The following is a 25,598-nucleotide window of genomic DNA, read 5'->3' on the forward strand; positions in this document are numbered from 1 at the left end:
AGGAGTAGTTCATCTCAGATTCCATAGAGATTTCTCCAATGGTCTGCCTTCTGCCAGGAGTGTCAGTCAGGTGGCCAGTGCCTGGGAGCATAGAGGGGGAAAGGTGGCTAGTGAAGCTTCTACCTCCAATATGGAAACTTCCACTTAACCCTCTTTTCTGTAGAGAACCAGACGCTACCACACCTGGCACCCCAGGCTTCTGCAGGGTGACAGGCAGCTGGTTGGCTACACAGGGGAGGTGAGCTGGTCTAGCAGTTTGATACTTTAAGTCTTCCAACTGACCCTCTATTTTAGCCCCATTTTATTTCCCCTTGCCCCTTCCAGAGGTTCCTGGTGCCAATTTCTCAGCCCTTGGGGGCAGCAGGGTTCTACACGCTAATTCAATTACAGTCCCTTTGCTTTCCAGACTCATTGGCTTATGCCATTAAAAAAAAAAATCCCTTTCCTGGGGTGTCTGGGTGGCTCAGTTGGTTGAGCGTCTGACTTTGGCTCAAGTCATGATCTCCCAGTTTGTGGATTCCAGCCCCACATGGGGCTCACTGCTGTCAGCACGGAGCCTGCTTTGAATCCTCAGTCCTCCTCTCTCTGCCCTCTGCCCCTTCCCTGCTTGCACTCTCTCTCAAAATAAATAAAACATTTTTGAAAAATAAAATTAAAACAAAAAAAGAAGAAAATCTCTTTCCTATCATTTTAGTGGGGACTCAGGAACAAATGGACCTAAGTGTGTGACTTCAATCTACTAGGCCTGAGTTCAGGGTTTTTTAAATTTTTTTTTTTTAATCTTTATTTATTTTTGAGAGAGAGACAGAGTGTGAGCAGGGGAGGAGCTGAGGGGAGGGAGACACAGAATCAGAAGCAGGCTCCAGGCCCTGAGCTGTCGGCACAGAGCCTGAACTCATGAGCCTGAATTCAGAGCGGGGCCTGAACTCATGAACCGTGAGATCATGACCTGAGCCGAAGTTGGACGCTTAACCGACTGAGCCACCCAGGCGCCCCAGTTCAAATTTCTTAAAGTTAAAAACGCATTAGTTTGAAACCAAATGATCCTACCAGTGACCAAGATTTTCTTAAGTTTTGGATCACATAGCATCTTTAACATGCATTATCTCCTCTGAGGCTAATGATCACTCTGAAATGTAAAGATTATTCTTTCTGTTTTATGGATAAGAAAAATCAGGAAAAAAAAAACAAACAGGTTCACATACTTTAAAGCAAAAGGACAACATATAGGCCAAATCTAAAATCTAGACACATTTTTTTAGAAAATTAGAATTTATTAGAAATATTAAAAATTAGGAGACCTTGCATTAACAAATCCAATTTCAGCAGCCATAGAAAAAATGGAAAATGGGGCGACATTGGGCCCACACTTCCCATGGTGACCATCATTTGGAGCTGAATCACAGCTGCTCCTTTGAGATGGGGCCTGAGCCCTCCAGGCAGCCACTGCATTCCTTGTTACTAGGAGACATTTGAATTTGAGACCGGAAAGAAAGAAACCACTTTATTTGAACAGACAAAATGGAACTTAATACATATGCAAAAGTAAATTGATGACACAAGCCACTTCTTTGGATCCTACCCAGTGTCTACCTTTGCTAGGTTAAATAGTTACCTTGAGACTGGAAACATGAGTAACGGGGACAAATCCACGCAGAGATTATGCATATTTTGTCTCCTTTCCCCCCACACAAGCTACATGTACCTTTGTAAGCATTTGATTTGTAAATCATGTCTAGTACTGCAGACAAATGTGCTGGGATGAAAGGAAAAGAAATCACTGAAATAGGAACAAAGGTAATTTACCTGGCTTGGATCCCCAAGTTTGCATTTGATGATAAATTTCCACAGTGCCTCAGGTGAGGGGAAGGGAAGGGATATTCAGATGCACTGGGGTGTGGCATTTGTTTTTTTTTTTTCCTTCTTACATCCATAAAGCCTGCTTAAAAAAAACAAACAAACAACCTACAGCAAAACTGAAGGGATATTACATTCTAGTCTAATTTTAAATTTCATTCCCAGGATCCTCTAAATAACAGCAGCTTTCAAATCCTAGCTGCAGCTAGCTACTAACCAGCTGGGTCCACTGTGAGAGTCTACCTTTTGGAACCTTGGTTTCTCCATCTACGGTTAGAGATATGGGATTATATCACAGACTCTGTTAATCTCCTGGACCTTCAACGGCTTCTTGTACTTCAAGATGCTCTCTGATGACTTCCCAATTGGGCTGGAATGTCCTGGGGTTGTCTTTTGTTTTTGTATGCCCATAATTTGCGAGGGGGAAAAAAAAGCCCTTAACCAGCTTTAGAAGGCACAAAACCAGGTTTTAAATGTGGAATAAGTCCTCCTACTGGCCCAGAAGGATCTCAGCATCTTGCAGATCATTTTACTCTCCCCAGTCCTTAATAAGCATATGCTTAGCTATACATCCAGCCTTTTGGAAGAGAAGCTGGCTGAGTTAAGGCCATGGAGGTGGGTGGGTGGAAGCGGAGGAGTGACAGTTCAAGCCAATTCAGACGACAAATCATTAACTGGTTGGAAGAACCAGAGCCACAGATCAGGTGCTGTGACTAGGGATGACTCTCCATTTGCTCACACATTTACTGGGGCCTATTCTGTGCCAACAACCTGTGTTTTTGAGCACTCAAAGTTGGAAAGTTGAGATAGCTTTTACCTTCAGGGCATACTATATAACTCTTAGTCAAGGATTAGTGCCAGAGTCGGCAAACTACTGCCCAGGCAGGCTGTTTTTGTAAATAAAGTTTTCTTGGAACATCAGCCAAGCTCATTCATTTAGGTACTGCTCATAGGTGTTTCTTCACTACAGCAGGGGTGAGTAGTTACAACAGAGATCATATGACCTACAAAGCCTAAAGTATTTACTATCTGGCTGTTTAACAGAGGTAAGAGACAAGTCACAATAAAGTTGCTTTCCACTTAACATTTACCACATGCAATTTAACTCTACACACTGGTTTAAAACACACAAACAAAAAACCTAATGCAAGCCAACTTCTTGGTCTGGTGCAAATGAAAAAAAGGGTGAATACTCCCAACTTGTAAAGGAAGCTGGTTGTGGTGTATCCATACACATGAGGGATACTGGAATTTACAGGTAGTCTAAAGGATTTTTCCAAGGGTCATCCTGAATCCGCTTGATTTTTTCCCTTAGGGCAACACTCTGAACTTTGGAACCCAACAGCTGCAGAGGTTCACAACCTCACAGCACTTAACAGTACTGTGTTGAAAGACTTGTTTCAATGGACAGATAAGAATGGTTTGTATGTCACATTCTGTTTTTTTATTTTTATGTTTCCCTTTTTAAACAAAGGGAGAGAGGCTGCTTTAGCACTTGGGCTTGATCAAAGCAGTGTGTTTTCTTTGCTATTTGATACACCAACTGAAATCATACCGATATTAAATCTTACTCCTTTTAAAGGGAAAGCTCATTAAAGACAGAGAGCCACAGCCTCGCCCTGGGGAAACTACTGGAATTAATGAGTGTTTATAGTTCTTGCCCTCTCATTCTCAAACATCCGAGATAAATCTCAAGGGGCTGTGGCTGAAATAGTACGGCTGCAATTTACAAGAAAATGAGCCCAGTTTCAAGCAGAAAATACCAAAGAGAGGGCCTGGGGAACAGATTCTACATATAAACGTCAGATGCTAAGAAAACACAGAGGAACACTGTACACGGATACTTCAGGTACACTGTGGATGCTGCCACTGAGATGCGGAGTATATATCTGCTTGGAGTAAAGGCTCCAGTTCCAAATTGCTGACCTTACATGTAAAAGGTTTGAGGCGCACCCTCTCCCACACTAGCTGATGGAGAAGTTAGAGGTAGTAAATGTGTGCATACAAAAATCAAACCTGTTTTATAAAGCCCACTCTAGAAAGCATGCTGAAAAATGGAATTTGTATTCCAGAAAATCAGTTGCATTCGGGAAGGAAATTAAAAGATAAGCCAACAACCAGCGTGCAGGCCTTCGCCCACAGCAGAAGGGGGCCTGATACTGTGCAATCTTACATCCACAGAACGATGCCATGCATGCGTCCAAATGCTCTGAAATAAGGCTTTGCACTAAGTCATGATAAGATACACCCTGGGAAAAGTTAATGTGCAGCTCTACCCTCCCCATCACAACTCAGGAAACAAATTCTGTGGGCCCAAGGTTTCATTTCAGTACAGCCTGAAAAAGCTGGTGAGCAAAGCCCAAATAGTTTTCATTAATGGCAGCAAACAGCACTTTCTTACATCTCATGACCAAAAAAGAAAAAACAGAAGAAGCAGCTCAAAACGATATGTTGGTTCATTAGGCTGCTTTCTCGATCCCCACTCCCCAAGATGCTGCCCTAAGGGACAGCTGTAGTGTCTCTGCTAATAGCAAAGACACGTTCAAGAGTCAAAAAACGAAATACAAAAGTTGATTTACAATACACTAAAAATACTTGCCCCTTACCCCCGCCAAAAAAAACCCTAAATGATAAGTCTTCCCCCTCCCCTCCCTGCGCTTAGCCCTTTGGCTTGGGACTGGACGGCAGTGATTTTCCTGGCAAGCTATTCCTCCATCTGGGCCCAGGCTTCTTCTGCCTTCTGGTAGTACTGGTTGGCCAGCCGGCCCTTCATGGCTTCCATCGCTGCCTCGGCTGCCTGTGTGTACAAGTCGCCTGAAGGAGAGCAAAGTGGGGCACAAAGAGGTGAACCATCTGTTGTTTTTGCCAGCCCTATGACCCAGACCCCTCCCGGGGAACAGTACCCTAAGATTTCTTTAAGAACCCAAATGACTTCTTCCTGACCTGAGTGGGCAGGTGATTCAAGCCTAGCCAATCAGAACACTCTCCCAATTCCCACCCGGCCTTAGGGACTTAAACAGAGCCAATCAGACATCCAGACTTAGGCACAGCCAATCAGAGTAAACCATCTCAATGAGCTCAGTGATTGGCTTAAGGGTGAGGGGGTGATTCCATTTGATCCCATGAGAATCAGGGTGAGGATTTTTACAGGCCTAATTAGGGAATGCATGAAAGTGGAAGAAATAAATAGAAGAAATAAAGATTATTAACAGTTTCATGTCAGTTCTGGAGAGGTTTTTGCTTCCAAGAAAATTTGTGCAAAGTGTACAAAAACACTTGGTTTTCAGAGTTTTTTGAATTTAGAAATTTCAAATAAGGGATTTTAGAGTTGCATTATTATTTGCTTAGTTTTTTTTTTTTTTTAAGTTTATTTATTTTGAGAGAGAGAGACAGACAGAATAGGAAGGGGCAGAGAGAGAGGGAGGGAAAGAACCCCAAGCAGGCTCCATGCTGTCAGAGCAGGGGCCAATGTGGGACTTGAACCCACAACTGGTGAGATCATGACCTGAGCTGAAATCAAGAGCCAGAGGCCTAACCAGCTGAGCTACCCACGTACCCCTTATTGGCTTCGTTTTTTTTTTTCGCACATCTTAAAAAAACTTTAAACTTTTAAATATAGGCTCATCCTATGAAATCAGGAGTTCAGTACGCTTATTATGTAACAGAAAAAAATATATATATAGTGTGCACATCAACTGATGAATGTATAAACAAAATGTGGTGTATCTATACAATGGGATATTATTTGGTAAGAAAAAGGAATGACGTACTGATACCTGCTACAATATGGATGAACCTTCAAAACAAGATGCTAAGTGAAAGAAGCTAGACACAAAAGACCACATATTGTATGATTACATTGATATGAAACATCCAGAACAGGTAAATCCATAAAGACAGAGAATAGGTTAGTAGTAGCCAGGACAGAGGAAGGGGGAAATAGGGACTGACTGCTAACCAGTACCAGGTTTCTTTTTGGTGTACTGAAAATGTTCTGGAATTAGATAGTGGTGATGGTTGCACAACATGATGAATATACTAAAAACCACTGACCCATGCACTTAAAAATGGTGACTGTTGTGTAATGAAAATGTCAGTTCAATTTTTAAAATTGCAAAAATACCAAACTCCTAATATATAACCATTAAAATAAAAATGTTCATTTGCATCCCAGCTCCATAAAGCCCCCTCCTAAACCAGCACCATATGGGTATCCAGCCTGTCACACAGGGCTGGTATGTCTCTTTCTCCCCTCCAGTGAAAGAAGAGACTGTCTTAGGGCACCTGGTTGGCTCAGTTGGTTAAGCGTCTGATTCTTGATTCCAGCTCAGGTCATGATCTCGGGATCCATGAGATCGAATCCTGAGTCAGGCTCTGCGCTGACAGCTTGGGATTCTCTCTCTCCTTCTCCCTCTGCCCTTCCCCCCTCCCCTCACTCTCTTTCTCTCCAAGTAAATAAATAAAAACTGAAAAAAAAAAAAAAAAAAAAAAAAAAAAAAAAAGAGATTCAGTCTTGCCTCTGCCATAATTCCCAATGAGACAGGAATTATGTCCCTCCCTGTTCCATACCAGGGGCAGGTCAGCCAGGCCCTACCTGATCTCTGCGGGTCCTTCTCCAGCCCACAGCCGCCAGTAAACAGCATCTCAGCCTCCCTGGCCAGCAGCGTGTATCGAGGCTCATCTTGCATCCCATCATACTCCCCGCCCTCATCACAGTCTGTCATCTCCAGGGCAGTGTTGTACCAGCGCAGAGCCTCTGGCCAGTCTCGGGACCTTCCAGGAGATACAAAGGAAAAGTTGGAGGTTACCATGGCAATGGGCAGAAGGAGGAGACCCATCAGCAGGAGAGGCAAGTCAGGGATCCCAGTGGGGCCACCACCTATGATTCATGACCCATGGTACCCAGTGCTACCACATCTAAGGGGTATCATTCACATTGTAGGTTTAGATATTAAGACAGTAGTCAAGTAGCTTTCCCTAGCAAAATTGGTATATTACCCAGGGTACCTGGGTGGTTCAGTTGGTTAAGCATCTGACTCTTGATATGGCTCAGGTCATGATCAAGCCCCGAGTTGGGCTCTTTGCTGACAGCAAGGAGCCTGCTTGGGATTCTTTCTCTCTCTGTGTGTCTGTCTGTCTCTCTCTCTGTCTCTCTCTCAGCCCCTCCCCCACTCACCTCCATGGTATATTCTCTCTCAAAATAAATAAATAAACATTTTAAAAAATTGGTATATGTATTACACAATTTCCAACAGATGATGTAGAGTATTTTGAGGAAGGGGCATTTTTCTAGTTTGTACAGAATCACACTATGGGCTAGCATTAGCAGCGGCTGGTACCCAGCCAGTCTTCTCTATGACTTGAGTAGGAGAGGCGGTGGGTGGAGGACCCTTTCTCAAGGCCTCCAGAACCATCCAAGCTAACAGCAGTCACTCAGCCACATCTTATCCTCTGCCTGTGCTGGCCAGTTCTGGTGCTCCTCCAGCACAACTCAGGGCTCTCCCCAGAATAGCCGGCTTTTCTCTGGCTCTGCCCCTCAACTCTTTCTCCCTACTACGAAAGGCCAAGCCACCAAGGGCATACATGGGTTCCAACCAAATCTGAACATAAAATACAAAGCAAACAGGGCAGCGGGCTCTTTCTTGGGGTGTACTAACTGCACAATACGAAGCATGTGAGTAACTATTTATAGCATATCAGGAAAGAGCAAAGAGAGACGCAGATAAGAAAGTCTATGGGTCTCGTGAAATGTGCCAGGAATAACAGCTCCAATGACTGGCTGGCCTCTCCTCTGAGGCCCTGCCCGACCTAGCTCCACCCCTATCTTAGAGCCCATTAACCTCCCCCACGCCAGACTGGCTGAGCCACTTTCTCTTCCCAGAACGTGCCAGACTCTGTCTGCTGTTTGGCCTCTGCCCCCGCTGCTCCCTCCGCTTGAGCGCTCTTTCTTCAAGTCTTTCCACGCCTGGCTCCTCATCCACCCGTCACCTCTTGGGAGACACCATCCCAGACACTCTATTTCCTACGATGACCTCGATCATATAATCCCATAATTCTCCTGTTGACGTATTCAGTTGCTTATTATGGCTTCCCTTGGCTAAAACACAAGCTCCAAGAAGGCAGGGACTTTGTTGTGTCCGCTGCGGCATTCCCAGGGCTCGGCAAATAGCTCAGCCTTCCTAAATGTCTGTTGGATGAATAAACGTAAACAAGTGGCTGGCTGGGATGGCGTTCAGGAGATAACATTGATTCCATTTTATTTCATGAAAAGGGGAAATCATTTGAAAATTCTTGGTGACCTGACAAACTAGGGTTTGAACAGTGGACTGAGGCCACTAAACTACATCATCTCATCCTTCTCAGCTTTGACCCTCCCTGGTCCAGAACGGCAAAGCAGAACTGCCCCAAAAGCATTAAACAGGAAAGAGGACGGGGCGCCTGGGTGGCGCAGTCGGTTAAGCGTCCGACTTCAGCCAGGTCACGATCTCGCGGTCCGTGAGTTCGAGCCCCGCGTCAGGCTCTGGGCTGATGGCTCGGAGCCTGGAGCCTGTTTCCGACTCTGTGTCTCCCTCTCTCTCTGCCCCTCCCCCGTTCATGCTCTGTCTCTCTCTGTGTCCCAAAAAGTTGAAAAAAAAAATTAAAAAAAAAAAAAAAACAGGAAAGAGGAGGACAGGCCTAATCTCTCCCTGCCCGCCTCCCACCACACCCTACACCCCGAGATTAGGGTGCCCACCTTGCCTTGGAATCGCCAATGATTTTCCTTCCCATATTAAATGGCAACTTCTGGGGTTCCTGGGTGGCTCAATCGGTTAAGTGTCTGGCAACTTCTGGGGTGCCTAGGTGGCTCAATCGGCTAAGTGTCTGACTCTTGATTTTCCTTCCCATATTAAATGGCAACTTCTGGGGTTCCTGGGTGGCTCAATCGGTTAAGTGTCTGGCAACTTCTGGGGTGCCTAGGTGGCTCAATCGGTTAAGTGTCTGACTCTTGATTTCGGGTCAGGTCATAATCTCACAGTTCGTGAGTTTGAGTCCTGTGTTGGGCTCTGCACTGATAGCATGGAGCCTGCGTGGGATTCTCTCTCTCTCCCTCTCTCCACCCCTCCTCCACTCACACTCTCTTGTGTGAGCTCTCTCTCTCCCACTCAAAATAAACAAACATTAAAAAAAAATAAATGGTAACTTCTGAGAAAGTTGAAACCCCTTACATGTAAATGTGGGCCTATATGGGGCCCTGCCTTACCCAGAGCTGGCCCTTAATTAATAGTCTGTGAATGGAAGAGGCTGGAACTGCTTGGAATGAGGAAGAAGAATAAGAAAATGACTATGGCAGAAGCTATAAAAGCAAATGTTGACAGATTTAACTACATAAATATTAAAAACCAGTTGCCCCAAACCCAGTAACAATGGTCACACTGTGTGGAACATGTGCCACCCCCCTCCCTCACGCTGATGACAGCCATCTTCAAAAATAATTTTTTAAAAAAGAAGTATATGCCTCAGAGTCGATAGCCTTAATGTTAAAAAATTCTTACAAATCAGGGACACCTGGGTGGCTCAGTTGGTTAAGTGTCTGACTTCGGCTCAGGTCACAATCTCACACCTCGTGAGTTTGAGCCCCGTGTCGGGCTCTGTGTCAACAGTTCAGAGCCTGGATGGAGTCTGTTTCGAATTCTGTGTCTCCTTGTCTCTCTGCCCCTCCCCCACTCCCGCTCTGTCTCTGTCCCTCAAAAATTCATAAACATGAAAAAAAAGTGTTTTAAATTCTTACAAATCAAAACAACTGCCATCTCAGATAAAAAGTAAATAAAAGGCATGAAGAGAAAACACACAAAGATTTCTTAAGGACCTCAGATACAAATATTCAATGCCCAGCTCCAGCCCCCTCCCACCATGCAATCAATGGGCACCATATACATTGGCATTTGACCTGACATAAGCATGTCTTGTCTTTGCCTTTTTCTTTGTCTCCCCTCCCCTCTTTCTTTCTTTCTTTCTTTCTTTCTTTCTTTCTTTCTTTCTCCTTCTTTCCTTCCTTCCTTCCCTTCCTTCCTTCTTTTTTCTTTCTTTCTTTCTTTTTCTCTTTCTTCCTTCCTTCCTCCCTCCCTTTGCTTCTTCCTCCCTCTTTCCTTCCTTTCTTTCTTTCTCTTTCTTTCTTTCTTTCTTTCTTTCTTTCTTTCTTTCTTTCTTTCTTTCTTTCTTTCTTTCTTTCTTTCTTTCTTTCTTTTCTTCCACCTCTCTCTATGCCAGTATAGTTCTGAATCTGAGAAGCAAGCCAGTACACAGTACATTGGAGGAGAGGGGACAAGACCTAAGATTTGGCTCTGCCACTTACTAGCTACCTGACCTTGGCCAAGTCCCTTCACTTCTCAGAACTACAGTTTACTCATCTGTACAATGGGGCTAAAAACACCTCCTGTCTGTGTCTGAGAGAAGTGTGGGTTCGTTTATTCAAACAACTAGTAAGCCAGGCCTTGCGCTAAGCGCTGGGATTATAGAGATGCAGGAGACCCCCAGTTCTTGTTCTCAGTGAGATCACAGATCTCAGATCTCTCAAAATCACAGATATGAAGGTACAGTCGAAAAAGAAGGGGACGTGATTGTCACACTAGGTATCTGATAAAATTGTGGACGCATGATATGTAGTAGAGGTGAGATGTCACAAATGGAGACATTTTAGACACCGAGAGCTTGATACGATGCAGCCACAGTCCTGACCTTCCTTAAACCCAGGGAGAAAAGATGAGACCTCGACCCAAAGAGGAAGAAACTTCCAGGCTGCTCCAACCCTGCAGGTTTAGATAATCATAGTGCCCACCCTGTTCCCATCTAGAAAGCCATGGGCCCCTGAGGACAGCAGGAACAGCTGAGATCCAGTGGGAGCCAGAGGCTGAGCAAGGGGTCGCATTACGAGTTGAATTCCTTCAAAGGATCTCCACCGTTGGGACTTCTGGGACTTCCCACTGGCTAAGCCAAGGAGAGGAGATGAAGCGGGGCCACGCCTCCTGCCCTCCGCTGCAGAAACCAGTCTTGGCACCACAGCCGGAGGGACAGCTGGGAAAGTGCTGGCACCTGCAGCGGGGGAGCCTTCAGGAGACTCAGAGCCACTCTGGAAACTCACACCAGGCCTGAATCTCCATGGGATCTTGCTTCCTTCCCTGCTCTCCCTCTCAGAAGTGAAAAATAACATCACAAAAATAAAAGTAGAAAGAGGAAACTAAAGTCACCCATAATCCTAACATCTAGGGACAACCACTCTGGACCTAAAGCAAATCTCTTGGCAGAATGTCTGGGATGTCCCTGCTTTATCTGCCAGGCTCGGGGAGGATTACAGGCATCATGTCAATGAACCCTCACATAACCACCCTGGAATGCAGGTTATATAATTATCCCCATTTCACACAATGAAGACACTGAGATCACTTGTCCACAAGTGAAATAACTTGTCCACAGTAGGGGACTGGGACCGGGGGAGCTGAGCCTGGAACCTGGGTCTGTGCTGATACTGAGGGGGAAGTCCCCGCCTGTGGCCCAGGTTCCCACCAGCTCCACTTGAGCTACAGCCACGGTACCTGTCTGGGCTGAGGTTCTGGCCAGTGTCAAAAGCCCGAGCCACCAGGATCATGGACTGTCTGTCGCCAGCTTCAGCTGCCTTCAGTAAGTAATCGAATCCTTTAGTTCTATTCTCTTCTGTTTCCTGTCAATACAGACCAAAGAGGGGGAGAGAAACGGAAATGAGGCAGGGAGGAATGGAAGCTTAGCCCACTCTTGCTCACTGCTCTGATTCCTCCAGCCAGCCACATCATCTCTTGCCTCCAATAGGGCTCCTTGCTACCATTATTTAAAAAGTTTTTATTCTGGGGCGCCTGGGTAGCTAAGTCAGTTAAGCATCCCGACTCCTGATTTCGGCTCGGGTCATGGTTTGTGGTCAAGCCTCGCATCAGGCTTTGCACTGACAGTGCATGGTATCTGCTTGGGATTTTGTCTCTCCCTCTCTCTCTGCCCCTCCCCTGCTCACTCTCTCTCTCTCTCTCTCTCAAAAGTAATAAATAAACATTTTTTAAAAGTTTTTATTTTTAAAAAGTTTTTTTAAACTTTTCTTTTTATTTAAAAAGTTTTTAACAGCTTTATTGAGGTATACTTCACATGCCATACAATTCATCCATGTAAAGCACTCAATTCAGTGGGTTTTAGTACATTCACAGAACGTGCAACCATCCCATTATCAATTTCAGAATATTTTCATCAGCCCAAAAAGAAACCAAAATACCATACCCTTTCACTGTCATGTCCCAGTTGCCCCATCCCACCCAGCCCTAAGTAACCACGAGCCTACCCTCTGTCTCTAGAGATTTCTCTATTCTGGACACTTTATATAAATGCAATCATACAGTACGTGGTCTACTGTGACTCGCTTAACTTCACATAAAGGTTTTAATAGATTGGTGCTTTGTTCTTTTTATGGCAAATAATATTCCATCGTATGGACAGAGGATTTTATTCATTTTATTCATCACATTTTATTCATCAGTTGGTGGATGTTTGGGTTGTTTCCACCTTTTGGCTGAATAATGAATAATGCTGCTATGAACATCTGTTACAAGTTTTCACATGGATGTGTGTTTTTATTCTTTTGGGTAGATAGCTAGGAGCGGAATTGCGAGTCACATGTAACTCCTACTTAGCCTTTGGAGGGGCTACAGTGGCTGCACCATTTCACATTCCCACCGACAGTGCACCACCTGCTTCCATTCTGCTCCCCCAACATCCATCCCATAGCAGCAGCCAGAGGGATGCTTTTAAAGACCAGGTCAGGTCACATTACTTTATCAAAGCTGCCCATGGCTTCTTATCCCCACTCAGAGACAAAGCCAAAACCCTCACATCAGCCCTTCTCAACCACCAGGCTTCAAGAAGTATGGGAGGGGAGGGCACCTCGGGGGCTCAGTTGTTCAAGCATCTGCCTCTTGATCTTGGCTCAGGTCATGATCTCAGGGTTCTTGTGATCAAGCCCCACCACGGGCTCTGCACTGACAAATCCCTGTTTGGGATTCTTTCTTTCTCTCTCTGCCCCTCCCCTGCTCACGCTCTCTCTCTTTCAAAATAAATAAAAAACAAAAAAAAAAGCGTGGCAGGGACCACCAGCTGTCTCCATATCCATTGTCCTCCACCATATTTTGGGCGCCACGTGGCTGACTAGCTACAGGCTACGTTTTTCAGCCTCCCCTGGAGCCAGAACTGTGTCCTAATACAAGAAGCCCCTCCGGTCACTCTCAATCACCTTGTCTGGTATCTTCTCCTCAGCACAATAGAACAATGCCTGGCATGGGAGGTGCTCAATAAAGGCTAGTTATTTTTAATTCTGTTGGAAAGATTTTTGTTAATTATGATCTGTACTATATCCTTCTCCATTTGAAAAGTTTACTCCATGAGAGCAGGAACCTAGGACGGTGCCCAGAGTGTTGGAGACTCTCAAAAAGCATGTGTTAAATTCATGCATGTGTTAGTAAGAAAACAAACAAAAGTCCCAAAGGAGGGGGCAGTGGAGAAAGTGGGTGATGGGGTTTCTAGGGCACATAGCGGCTTCTCAGGGTACACACCCATCATTTCTTTTGCTAAGCCATAAGCCTGCTGGGACACAGCTTACTTCCTCCCTGCCTGCCCTGTCCTAACCGTCCACCCACACTCCTGCTAGGGAAAGCTGCCAGAGTCTATCCTCCGGAGAAAGGCCTTTGAGAGGCTTACAGGTGAGAGAGGAATCTGAAATGGCTTGTAAATCCCTTTACAAAGCTGCCAAGAGTGTGGTTTGTGTAAACAGCCTGAGGTCACAAGAAGATCTCCCCCGAGTCCTGGTCCCTCACCACTCATGCCGGGCTCTGGGATTACTTTATTCAGGCCTCAAATCCTTCTGAGTGTCCTCTCTGGACACAGAGTGCCAGGCTCTGTGGCAGATGCTGGGGGAACAGGCCAAAGGCAGCAGTATGCTGGCGCCGGCTCTCTGGGCTCAGGAGAACTGACCATGAAATTATCGGGGATTTTGCAAGCCAACTGTAAAACACAGTCATTATTAAAAATTACATAAACTTACAATTAAATGAATTATATTAAAAACAAAGGCAACAAATACTCAAAACTCATGACTTTTTTTTTTAAACTCATGACTTTCTACTTATTTTAACTATGATGTACTGTTGTCCATATTCTTCAGATTATTTATGTCTATTTCTGGGTTTCTCAACCTCGCACTACTGACATTTTGGACCAAATAGTTCTCTGCTGTAGGGGCTGTCCTGTGTATGGTAGGATGGTGAACAGCATCCCTGGCCTCTATGTACTAGATGCCAGTTGCAACCCCAATATTTTGACTACCAAAAGTGTCTCCAGGCATTGTCAAGGATCCCCTGGAGAAGGAACAGCAGAATGACTGGTTGAGAACCACCGGTCTCTTGAATCTCTACAACAGAAATACCGTACATTTCTTTCCAAATCCAGATTCAGTGATGATGTATTGGGGCCTTGAAAATGGCACCCTAGTCACATTTACATCAAAGAAAGTGGAAAATAGTACAGATCAGAGGGCTTTTTAAAAAAAAATTTTTTTTTTGTTTTAATGTTTATTTAGTTCTTGAGAGACAGAGACAGAGCGTGAGAGAGAGAGGGAGACACAGAATCTGAAGCAGGCTCCAGGCTCCAAGCTCCAAGCTGTCAGCACAGAGCCCGATGTGGGGCTTGAACTCACCAACTATGAGATCATGACCTGAGCAGAAGTTGGATGCTCAACTGACTGAGCCACCCAGGCACCCCTCTTTTTTGTTTTTTTTAAGTAGGCTCTATGCTCAACATGGGGCTTTGAATGCCCAATACAGGGCTTGAACTCATGACCCTGAAATCAAGAGTCTCATGCTCTTCTGACTGAGCCAGGCAGGCGCCCACCTATAGATCAGACTTTGATTGTTCTTTTCAATGGTCTTGATGGAAAGCAAGGGACGGAGAAAACATTCATAATGCAGATTAAACTTACAAGTGTGTCACGTCTGTAAACATGACATTGTGACTAGCACAGGAAATTGAAGAAACATTTTTCAGTATTTTAAGTTTATTTTGAGAGAGAGTGCGCAGGAGAGGGGCAGAGAGAGGGAGGGAGGGAGAGAGGGAGGGGGAGGGAGGGAGGGGGAGAGAGAGAGAGAGAGAGAGAGAGAGAGAGAGAGAGAGAGAGAGAATCCCAAGCAGACTCCACGCTGTCAGTGCAGAGCCCCATGTGGGGCTTGAATCCATGAACCATGAGATCATGACCTGAGCTGAAACCAAGAGTTGGACGCTTAACCAACTAACTAAACCACCCAGGTGCCCCTGTGTTTCAGTAGTTAAAACCATTATCTGATTCAGCAAAGAAGTTGCTCACATCAGTGGCAAATGAATGAAGTTCCAGTTCTGACCATCCTGGCACCTCTGCCCCCTCTGCCTGGACAGCTCACCTCCCACACTCTGCCTGGCTCACTCCCACTCAGCTTTTAGGCCTAACTCAGAGGTCACCTCATTCATCCGTCCCACAAATGTACACTGAATATGTACTGGGCATCGGGCTCTGTTCTCACCACCAAGGATACAGATGGAACCCACCATTAGGCGTTTCACCGACCCCGTGAAACCCACTCAGGGCCCTTCCCATCTGCTTCCACCACTACTTTCTGTTTCTCCCATCATGCCATGTCATAATTGCCTGGAATCATGACTGTCACCTTGCACTCGTTCCCCAGTGGCACATCCCAGTCCTACCAGTTTCAGCTAACCTGCAAGTGCCTGGCCCCACACTGGGGCTCAGAAGTTTCCGGGGCATGCACAAACCTGCAGGATGGAGAGGACGATGACTGAGCACCCCCTCCCACCCATGACTAGGTCCCTGCCGCCCCTCACCTTCAGAGAGACGTCGGCCAGGATGTGGTGGGGCAGCTGTGAGCACATGAGCCCCAGGGCCACGATGGCCTCCAGCTCGCCCAGGTCGGCCGCGTGCTCCAGATGGAAGACGGCCGACTCGCGGTCCCAGTCCTCGTCCTTCTCGCAGAAGCGCCCGCCCTCGTGGTAGCGCACCATGGCCAGATGGACCTACCACACAGACGTGGCTGTTGGCCCAGCTGCCTGGGCAGAAGCACCCAGGGCCGCCCAGCCAGCCTGCGGGAGGAAGCGATTAGCGGAGCAGAGGCGTGAGCTGGGCTCTGGGTCAGCGGACAAAGGGCTCTGAAGCGGGCATCACCGTACCTTCCCCAGAATGGACTTCCCGATTTTTTTTTCAAGGTCCAGAGCGTTAAGCCTTTGCACTTCCAGGGCCACAGCGGAAGGTCTGGGCAGGTGGAGGCGGGAGGGGTTGAGGAGATTCCACTTGTCCACGCACACCTGAAAGAGGGAACCGGGCACGGAAGTTTACAGGCCAGGGAATGAGGGGCTGGGGACGCAGGCCCCACCACCAGCCGTCAGTTGCTCCTACCGCGTGAGCCTGGCTGGCAAGATGCAGGGGGCGAACCCTTAAGGTATCAAATTTTCTTGGACAAACACGGCTCCATTTCTAATCCCTCAAATCCTGCCAATTTACGGGCGCTGAGGGAATATTATAGCACCAGGACACAAAGGCCAGTGGAATGGACTGCAGCAGTTCAAAGTGTTTCCCACTCGTTTATCAAGCAGGGTTTGGTTGGGGAGGTTGGACCGTAAGCTGCCTCCTTGGCCAGTGACCCACATGATGGGCCAGAAAAGTCTGACTTGAGACCCTGCAGCAAATCCACTTCGCTTTCCTCTGTGCATCCACAGGAAGCTTCGGGGAATAGGTTTGGAAAACACATCATGTTCCAGCTACAGACACCCTCTTCCAAAGGTCCCTGCAGGACGGAGCCAGGCAGCTGCGTGCATATATGTGCACTAAGCATCCTGCAATGCACAAGGCACCCCCCACGACAAAGAAGGGCCCAGCCCAGAATGTCAGAATGTCAATGGCACCACGGTTAAACAACCCTGCTCTACACTGTGTTGAGACCTTGCACCATCGGTAAACACCGCGTGGTAAATGCTCTGTGTTCTGGACGGAGCAAGAGTCACGCCTGCTGGGGCAACTGGGAAAGGCTCCCGCAGGAGGTGCCACAGGGGGCCAGTCTGGGGTTGCAGATGGGCTTTGAGGAGATGTGACCACAGTAGGAGGAAGGACCTGGCAAGTGGGAGACTCACAAAGACTAGAGGGTGAGAGGTTCAACATGTGTTTCTGGTTCAGCTAGGGAAGGGTGCCCGAGGATTGGTCTTCCCACATCTGCCTGATGATAATGAGCTTCTAAGATGCTTGTTAGAAACACTTGCCGGTGACCTGGGGAAAGCTGCTTAAGAGCCCCGTTTTCTCATATGTAAAATGGGGATGAATAACATTAGCCTGTCTCGCTGGGTGGTTGATAAGTAAATGAATGAATTCTCTGAGGCACTTATACACAGGCATTACTTTACCATGTGAGCTGTGGCCCTTATAGCCCCCCCTCCAGAATGGGCTATCCTACTTGTGTCTATGCCTCTCCGCAGATCCCCCAGTGTCCCGCCCAGTCCAGGGGCTCAAAAGTATTTGCCAGTCCCTTTGCACAATCTTCCTTTAGCTGATGTGTGAGGCGTCTGGGCAGACAGCAGTGACACCAGGGAGGAGAAACAGGGGCTGGAAAAGGCAAGCACGTGGTCACGATAAGGCTGCCTCAGGGAGCATTACCCGTCCGGAGCTGCCCAGGCTGTCTTCGTCAGACTCGTACCTCCGGTTACCGTTTGAGTGGCCCTGAGGGAGGTGAAGGGTAGAGTGAGCCAAAGAGCAGTTCCCAAGAACTGGTCCTGCCCTCCTCCCCAGGGGACCCTCTTCCAGGGGACTCTCCTCCTAGGGGACAGGCTCAGCCCCCTCCAGGAGACCCTGCTCCCAAGGGACAGGCCTGGCCTCTAGGAGGGGCAGCTGGAACTCATGTGCCAAGAAGAGAGAATGCTGGGTAACAGGCAGGACCAATGTGCTGGTGTGCCCACAGCCTTCCTCTCACCCTCCCTGTGTGCACAGATGGAAATGACTCAAAGGCACAGGATCGTGGCAGGTAAGTACCAAGAAAACCTCCTTCCCCTTACCAAAGCTCCCATAATAGGTCTTTACTCGCAGTAACAAAGCTGAGACCAAAGGGCTCTCAGCAAGACTGGTTTGGATGCTCAGATTCAACTCTGGCACATGGGAAAACCTCTAAGTGGCAGACACTGCCTGAGCCACCCGCACCAGTGTCCTCCAGTGCACTCCCCAGGATGGCCAGAACACCACGCATTGAACGGCATCCTTCTGCCCACACCTTTCCAGCCTATTACCCAGCACCCTAGATTCCAGTTTCCCCATAAGAGTTGTCTGCCATTTTCAGTCTTATGTAATCGCCCATACTAGTCCCTTTACTAAACTTTCTGGTCCCCGTAACCCTGTTTTATCTTCTGCCCTGCCTTTATTTTTATCTGAAATGATCTTGGGTATCAATTTACCTATTATGTTCTCACAACGCACTCACATTCCTCCCCACCCTTCCGTCCCCCTGGACAATGAGGCAACAGAACACTCTGGTCTCATTTCACTGGGGGGAATTCCTTACATGTTCTCTGGGCTCTGGGTCATCCAGCTCACCCCGCTTCTCACTGGGGTATCCGCTGTCCCCACTGTTCTCAGAGTCCTGTGGAGAGAAGATGGCCCTAGGGTCTCAGTGGTCCTCTGAGTGGTGGTTACTTCTGGACACTCAGACATTTGCTATCTCTCCTTTGTCCTATCACTTCAAGTAACATCCCCTTCCCTCCGTAGTGCTGATTGGGTGACAAGGAAATAGTACAAAGTAGTGGCGAAGACCTTGGGCTCTGAAGCCAGACTGCCTGGGCTCAAGTCTGAGCTTTGTGACTTGCCAGCTGGGACCCTGGACAGCGATTTCCTTAGCCATGAGGATTCATGATAGGGCCTACAATGAAGGGCTATGAGCAAGAAGTGAGGTGTTACTCACTGAGAGTATGGACCACAGGAAGACCAATCTATTATTAAGAGGGGCTCGGGGTGCCTGGGTGGCTCAGTCGGTTGAGTGTCCGGCCTTGGCTCAGGTCATGATCTCATGGTCTGTGAGTTCGAGCCCCATATCGGGCTCTGTGCTGATAGCTTGGAGCCTGGAGCCTGCTTTCAGATTCTGTCTCTCTTTCTCTGACCCTCCCCTGATCATGCTCTGTCTCTGTCTCAAAAATAAATAAACATTAAAAAAAAAATTTTTTTTTAAAAAGAGGGGCTCACAGGCAGAAAAACAAAGGCTGGTTTATGACATATGACCCATGGACACAAATGTAGCACTGAGTGCAGTATTTACTACAATGGAGCCCTCTGCCAAAACTGGGGCACATCTTTTATTCTTCTGGACAATTCGGAATCTCTAACTTCAGTCATTTGTCTACCAGTGTTCAGTTCTGGACATCTCTGCATGTCACCTGCATCACTATTCGGCTCACACTTTTGTTTCTTTCTTTGTTCTACTAATTAGTATTTCAAACATACCTCTAAGAACAGAGAATAATAAAATGAACTCCTATGCACCTGTCACCTGGCTTTGTCTGCTCTTAACATTAGGTCTTAGTTATTTCAGATCTTTTAATTTTTTTTAATTTAAAAATTTAATTTTAGAAAGAGAGAGAGTTGGGGAGAGGGGCAGATGGGGAGAGAAAGAGAACCTTAAGCAGGCTTCACACTCAGTGCAGAGCGCCACACGGGGCTTTGATCCCACAACCCTGGGATCATGACCTGAGCCAAAATCAAGAGTCAGACCCTCAATGGACTGAGCCACCCAGGTGTGCCTGGATCTTTTATTTTATTATTTTTTTTAAGTTTTTATTATTTTTTTAAATTTATTTTTGAGAGACAGAGAGTGAGCAGGGGAGGGGCACAGAGAGAGGGAGACACAGAATCCAAAGCAGGCTCCAGGCTCTGAGCGGTCAGCACAGAGTCCGATGCGGGGCTTGAACTCACAAACCGCAAGATCGTGACCTGAGCCAAAGTTGGATGCTTAACCGACAGAGCCACCCAGGCGCCTTGAAATTCTAAAATGCATTCTAATTCCAGAATGAAATCTATTATAAATGGAATCAAAAATAATATCTACCTCACGGGTTGTTGGGCATAGAGTGTCTATCAAACTCTTGAAACAGTCTTATGCTTATTTTTTTCCTTCCACTCAAAAACTCTGAAAAGCAGTCAAGAGTGAACTTTAACCTTTGGAGCAATCCCAGGGTGCGAGTTAAAGTGCACCTGAGGTCTGGGCACAGGTGACACGTCTCAAAGTCTGCTTTTAAAATTCCTGTGAGTTTTTACTTTGACACTGTAATATGTCTGCCTGAATGCAAATGCAGTGCCTTCAGCTTCTGCAGAGTCACCCAGAAGCTGTTGGAAACCGGTCCTGTTTATCCAACCTGAGGGCATCACGCTGGATTGTGCTATAAGTCACTCGTCTGAAACCCAGGACAGCTCCCTCCCCCCAGGACAGCTGTCCACACGCATGTGGCCAAACCACACCAGGGCTGAGCTTGCTCAGCATTTATCAGAAGGTTGCATTGTTGCTAATTTGGATTCCCTCTTCTGCTACCATCTCTGGGAACTGCAATGGATCCAGCTCTTCTCAGAGGGCACCACTGCCCTGGGCAGGAGGCTGAGAGTCATCCGCACTTCCCTGTGGCCCCTGGCAGTGCCCAGAGCAGACCGGGAGATCCCTCTCCAACTTACCCGGTGATTGTCCAGATGGTCATGGTCTCGGGGTACCATGTTGTCAAGGTCACTGAACACAGGCCAATCTGGGCAGGAGAAAACAGAGATAACGCACTGGCTCTACCATTAAAACTGTCTGAAAGACTGACTACAATCTAGGGCTGAACGCACCTGTCACCAGGCCTTTTAAAAAATTTTTTTGAAAATGGTGCAAAAATGGGGGAAGAAAGCTGTCAGTACCTGGAGGGCTACAGTTCTTCCTCAAGAACTTATTCAGTCTGCCACTTGCTGGCTGTGGCGTCCTAAGCATGTAGCTTCACCCCTGTGCCTTCTCAAGGCTGTAATGCAAATAACTTGTGCAACGGGCTTAGAGGCACACGTGCCTGGGCCACAGTTGGCCTTCAGTGAGGTGCAGGTGTGAAAGAAGAACGGCCATTTGTGTATCTGGGGCTCAATGAGTAGCTACAAGTTGGAGAAGCCTCAGATGGCTTAACAACCAACCACCTCCTTCCTGGTGGTTCCCAGTCTCTGTCTCCTCCCCTGAGCTTCCACAGCCAAATCCAGCTTGTTTCCATTTTTATATGGTTTTTAAGAATGGTTTTTCCATTTAAAATGGTTGGAAAAATTAAAAGAATAGTAATTTATGTGAAAAGTACATGAAATAGAAAATTTAATGTCTTTCTTGGAACACAGTTACACCTACTCATTTACATACTGTCAATGGCCACATTCATGCTGCTAATGCAGAAGCCATAGGTCCCCAAAGTCTAAAATATTTGCTCTCTGGCCTTCTAAGGAGAGCCTGTCAACTCCTGCTTCAAACTATACCCAAGGTCTTCTAGTGGAAATGTCTAAAAGGCTTGACATTTGACACTAAAATCTTCCTCTTCTGTTCCTCTACAGCGTCCCCCAGCTGAATAAATGGCCACCCCACCCTTAGAGTTTTTCAGATCAAAACCCTGGAGTCAGCCGTGCCTCCCCTCCGCTTCATCAGCAAACTCTATCACTTTAACTTTGAGGATAATGATTCCGTTTTCCTCCTCTGATCTATTCATAGGTCGTTCAGATTTCCTAATATTGAACAAGTCTCAGATGCTTGCAAAAACACTATCTGATTATGACGGACTATTCTTTCAAAGACTACCAGTTTTGTTAATGCCTTATTTAGAATTTCTGTATTGCATGTTTATAAGTGGGGTTGGAATGCAGTTTTCTTTTTTTGCTGTTTTGTGAAATCTTGGTGTAAAGGTTTTGCTAGTTTCATGAAACACGCTGAAAAAAATGTTATCTAAAACAGGGTCTGTTTTTGAAGCATTCGGAAGACTTGGGTCTTGAAAACTTATTAAACAAATTCACTCATACAACCATCCGGGCCATGAATCTTTTTGACTAGCATATCTGATTTCCTAACGTAAGCGAAAGCCAGTTTAGTTGTGTTCTTTCTGGTGCCTGTCCCCTCCAATCACAACTACCAAGGACCAAAAACGTCACTCACGGAGGTTGTCCAGTTTCTGGCTGTGTGGTGTGGCCGAAGATGGGGAAGAAGGGAGAGAGTCAAAGGTCACGTCACTCATGTTCTCATCTCCAGAGTTTTCTGAAAGGCGAAGGAGCAGGGGGGGGCGACTCCCAGAGAGGGTCCTTACTCGGGGGCTCCCACACTTCTCCTCTGTCCCCCTCAAGATGGTCTTGGCTGATTGCTGGAGAATTAACGGACACCCATGTCACACAGGAACCCTCTGGGGAGAGAAGGGCTCTTCCGGGAGCGTGCTGTTTACCCAAACCCTGAGGCCCTTTCAGTCAACGGCCCCCATACATGCCTGTTTAGGGACTGGCAGGAAATCTAAAAATAACCAGTGGGGGATTAACCCAAAGGCTTCTAAGAAGAGGCATCTGGTACAGGAGCTCAAAGCCAGCCAGCAATCCCAAAGTGTTAACCACACTCTACAGCCCTGAGCTGGGGCATACCTGCGGCCACACATCCAGAATCCCAAGCTGGTCTGTCCTGACAATCTCTTACATCTGGTCACGGTAAAAGCAGGGGGCCTATCCTGGACACAGCAAGGTGGCCAAAGAGCCAGGTCCAGGTCTAATCCAGCCATTTATCAACATGCCACACAAATACATGTACCACACACCTCCCTCGCTATCTCTACACACTTGGGCTCTTCACTCTGGTCAAAATAGGTCCAATCAAGCAGACCCCAGGTACTGGGTTAGCGGGGACACTCGGAAGGGCTATGTGCACTGATCCTGGGAGGAATGAGGGCCACGGATGGGGCTGAGATCCTTCTGGCCCTGAAACTCTTCAAGTAAGCATTGCAGGGCCTGGACTGCCATCACAGAGAAGCGCAGCTCACTGCCTGGCAGAAGAAGGGCCCGGTCCCCCTGAGCAGGCTCTCATTGGGCACCCACCAGCAGCTTGGTGTTCTGATTCACAGTGTCCCTCTCTCTTGGTGAGAGGTCAAAGGCAGCGAGGCCCATGCTCTTGCAAATCCGGTTGCAGGCATGAGAGTAGAAGAAGAGCGCCATCCCCCGGACACCTGCGGGCAGAGCAGGGGAGTCTGGAGCAGCGCCTTGCTTTGTGACAGAGGCGGGGCAGTGCTGGGCACCAAAACCACGGAAAGGGCAGGCACTGAAGTGGCAGGGCTCAGACGTCCCAAGCTTCCACCCCCACCATCTTGGAAAGGCCGATCTACCACCTCAGCCAGTTTCCTCGTGTGCAGGGAGAGCTGAGAGATGCGGGGAAACAGGGAGTGTGGTCTCCATGGAAACGGGCTGGCTTTCCCCACCTACCTAGGTTGCCATCTCCAAAGTCAGTGCCTTTCTCGGTGTGGATCTGCGGGTCGGTGTAGAGGTCGCCCACACCCTGGATGTCCACCACAATCAGCTGATGCCCGGAACGCTCAAATGTGAAGTGGCTGAAGGCCTGGGGTGGGGTGGAGACAGGAAGACTAAGGTGACCAACCACAAGAGACCAGGCTGTGGACTATGCATACACACGTCAGCCACCACTGCGGGGCTGCAACACCTCAGCTCTGCCCATGATGGGGCCTTTCTCTGCAAGAAGAGGTTGCATATGGGGTGCCTGGGTGGCTCAGTCGGTTAAGCGTCCGACTTCGGCTCAGGTCATGATCTCGCAGTTCATGGTTGAGCCCCACGTTAGGCTCTGTGCTGACAGCTCAGAGCCTGGAGCCTGCTTCGGATTCTGTGTCTCCCTCCCTCTCTGCCCGCCCCCTGCTCATGCTCTCTCTCTTTCTCAAAAAATAAATAATAAACATTAAAAAAAAAAAAAAAAGAGGTTGCATAGAGGAAGAGATAAAGGGGGAGCCCTGTTTAATTCTGCAGGGACAGAAGCTGGCTGGCATGTCTCGTTACAGAATCTACTTCGGGGCACTCCAGGAGGCTTGAGGGCCCCCTCGGGGTGAGACCTCATGCCCACAGGGACCCGCCCCTCCAGGGGCCTCACCTGTGGCGTCAGGCGCATGTTGTCATCACGGACAAAGCCCGAGTTGGAGTTGTACTTGATGTACTTGCCCTCGATATAGTGCTCCAGGTGGAAGAGAGGCTTGCCCGGTCTGTCCTTCAGCTCCACCACGCACATCTGCATGATGTCCACCTGGTGGGAGGGGAGCAGCTCAGGCAGGAGCCAGGTGGCAAGCGCCTCCGACACAGAATGCTTGGGAGGAGCCGCCCGCCTGGGCTCCAATCCTGGCTCCATCAGTCAGCAGCTCCCTGCAGGCCAAGTGTCCCCAGAATCCACTGTCCCCTTTTCTTTTGAGAATGAAAACCCCTGTGATGGCTTAACTGCGTCTCCCCCGAATTCATATGTTCAAGTCCTAACCCTCAAAGGTGATGCTATTCGGTGGGGCCCTTGGGAGGGGATCAGGTCATGAGTGAGAAGTCTTCATGAACGGGACTGGCGTCCCGATAAAAGTGACCACAGGGCTCCTTCGCTACTTCCGCCATGTGAGGCCACAACAAGAAGGCACCGGCTATGAACCAGGAGAGGACTTCACCAGAATGTGACCAGGCTGGCACCTTGGTTTTGGACTTCCCAGCCTCCAAAATTGTAAGCAATAAATTTCTGTCATTTGTAAGTTGCCCAGTCTGGGGAAGCCTGGGCGGCTCAGTCAGTCGAGCAACCTCAGTCAGTTTCAGCTCACGTCATGATCTCGAGGTTTGTGGGATCAAGCCCCATGTCCGGCTCCAAGCTGGCAGTGTGGAGCCTACTTAAGATTCTCTTTCTCCCTCTCTCTCTGCTCCTCCCCCCGCTCATGCTCTCTCAAAATAAATAAACTTAAAAAAAAAAAGTTCTGTTAGAGCAGCACAAAGGGACTAAGACAGCCCCCAACTGAGTTCCAACACAATGCACAGCCATCCAGGAGGAATGACATCACTTGGCCTCCCTTGCAGCTAGGTGTGGCCATGTGACCAAGCTCATCCAATGGGAATTGAGCAGCAGTGATGATGTAACCCCAGCCTGCCCCTCCTCCTCTGGCCTTCCTGAGGCTATCGAGTGGACATCTCCCAGTGAGGCCGACCTGGCCATGTGCTCCAGGGCCACACTCTGGGGTAAGGCAGAAAAACAAGACAGAAGGAACCAGGCTTCTGGATGACTTAAAGAAGTGAGGCACCAGCCCACCCTGAGCCCCCCACCAAAATGGGACCATCAGATGAGAGAGAAAGAAACCATTTTGCCTTACTACACATTTGTGGGTCTGTATGCTAAGCAACTAAGCAGGTGTCTTACACTAATACTGTGAACATGGGCAAGTTAGTTCATCAACTCAGTTTTCTCACCTGTGGAATGGGCTCTCACACGTAGCGTGAGAATGAAATCTGCTGATACGTGAGTCTGTCAACGTTTGCTGACGTTATCATTACCAGTAGACATAACTCTAGAGCAATAAACACCAAACTATACCCAGTGGTTCTCTCCCTGCAATGGGGAATTATACACATTCCTTGCTGAATTTCTTTTAACAAG

General features: G+C 47.6%; 1 protein-coding gene across 1 annotated transcript in view; it reads right to left on the minus strand.

Annotated features, from left to right (window-relative positions):
* Positions 1-1,489: 1,489 nt before the first annotated feature.
* The window catches only part of EEF2K (eukaryotic elongation factor 2 kinase), a 48,283-nt gene continuing 24,174 nt past the window's right edge, over positions 1,490-25,598 (minus strand). The window contains exons 6-17 of the mRNA XM_007084102.3: positions 24,078-24,227; positions 23,405-23,537; positions 23,024-23,151; positions 22,107-22,308; positions 20,630-20,697; positions 18,480-18,557; positions 17,585-17,647; positions 16,111-16,245; positions 15,769-15,957; positions 11,427-11,551; positions 6,452-6,630; positions 1,490-4,671 (exon numbers count right to left, since the gene is read on the minus strand). Coding sequence (XP_007084164.1) covers positions 4,562-4,671; positions 6,452-6,630; positions 11,427-11,551; positions 15,769-15,957; positions 16,111-16,245; positions 17,585-17,647; positions 18,480-18,557; positions 20,630-20,697; positions 22,107-22,308; positions 23,024-23,151; positions 23,405-23,537; positions 24,078-24,227 — 1,560 coding nt within the window. The 3' untranslated portion in view covers positions 1,490-4,561. The remainder of the gene's footprint in view (positions 4,672-6,451; positions 6,631-11,426; positions 11,552-15,768; positions 15,958-16,110; positions 16,246-17,584; positions 17,648-18,479; positions 18,558-20,629; positions 20,698-22,106; positions 22,309-23,023; positions 23,152-23,404; positions 23,538-24,077; positions 24,228-25,598) is intronic.

This window comes from Panthera tigris, chromosome E3 (assembly GCF_018350195.1).
Source record: "Panthera tigris isolate Pti1 chromosome E3, P.tigris_Pti1_mat1.1, whole genome shotgun sequence".
NCBI lineage: Eukaryota > Metazoa > Chordata > Mammalia > Carnivora > Felidae > Panthera > Panthera tigris.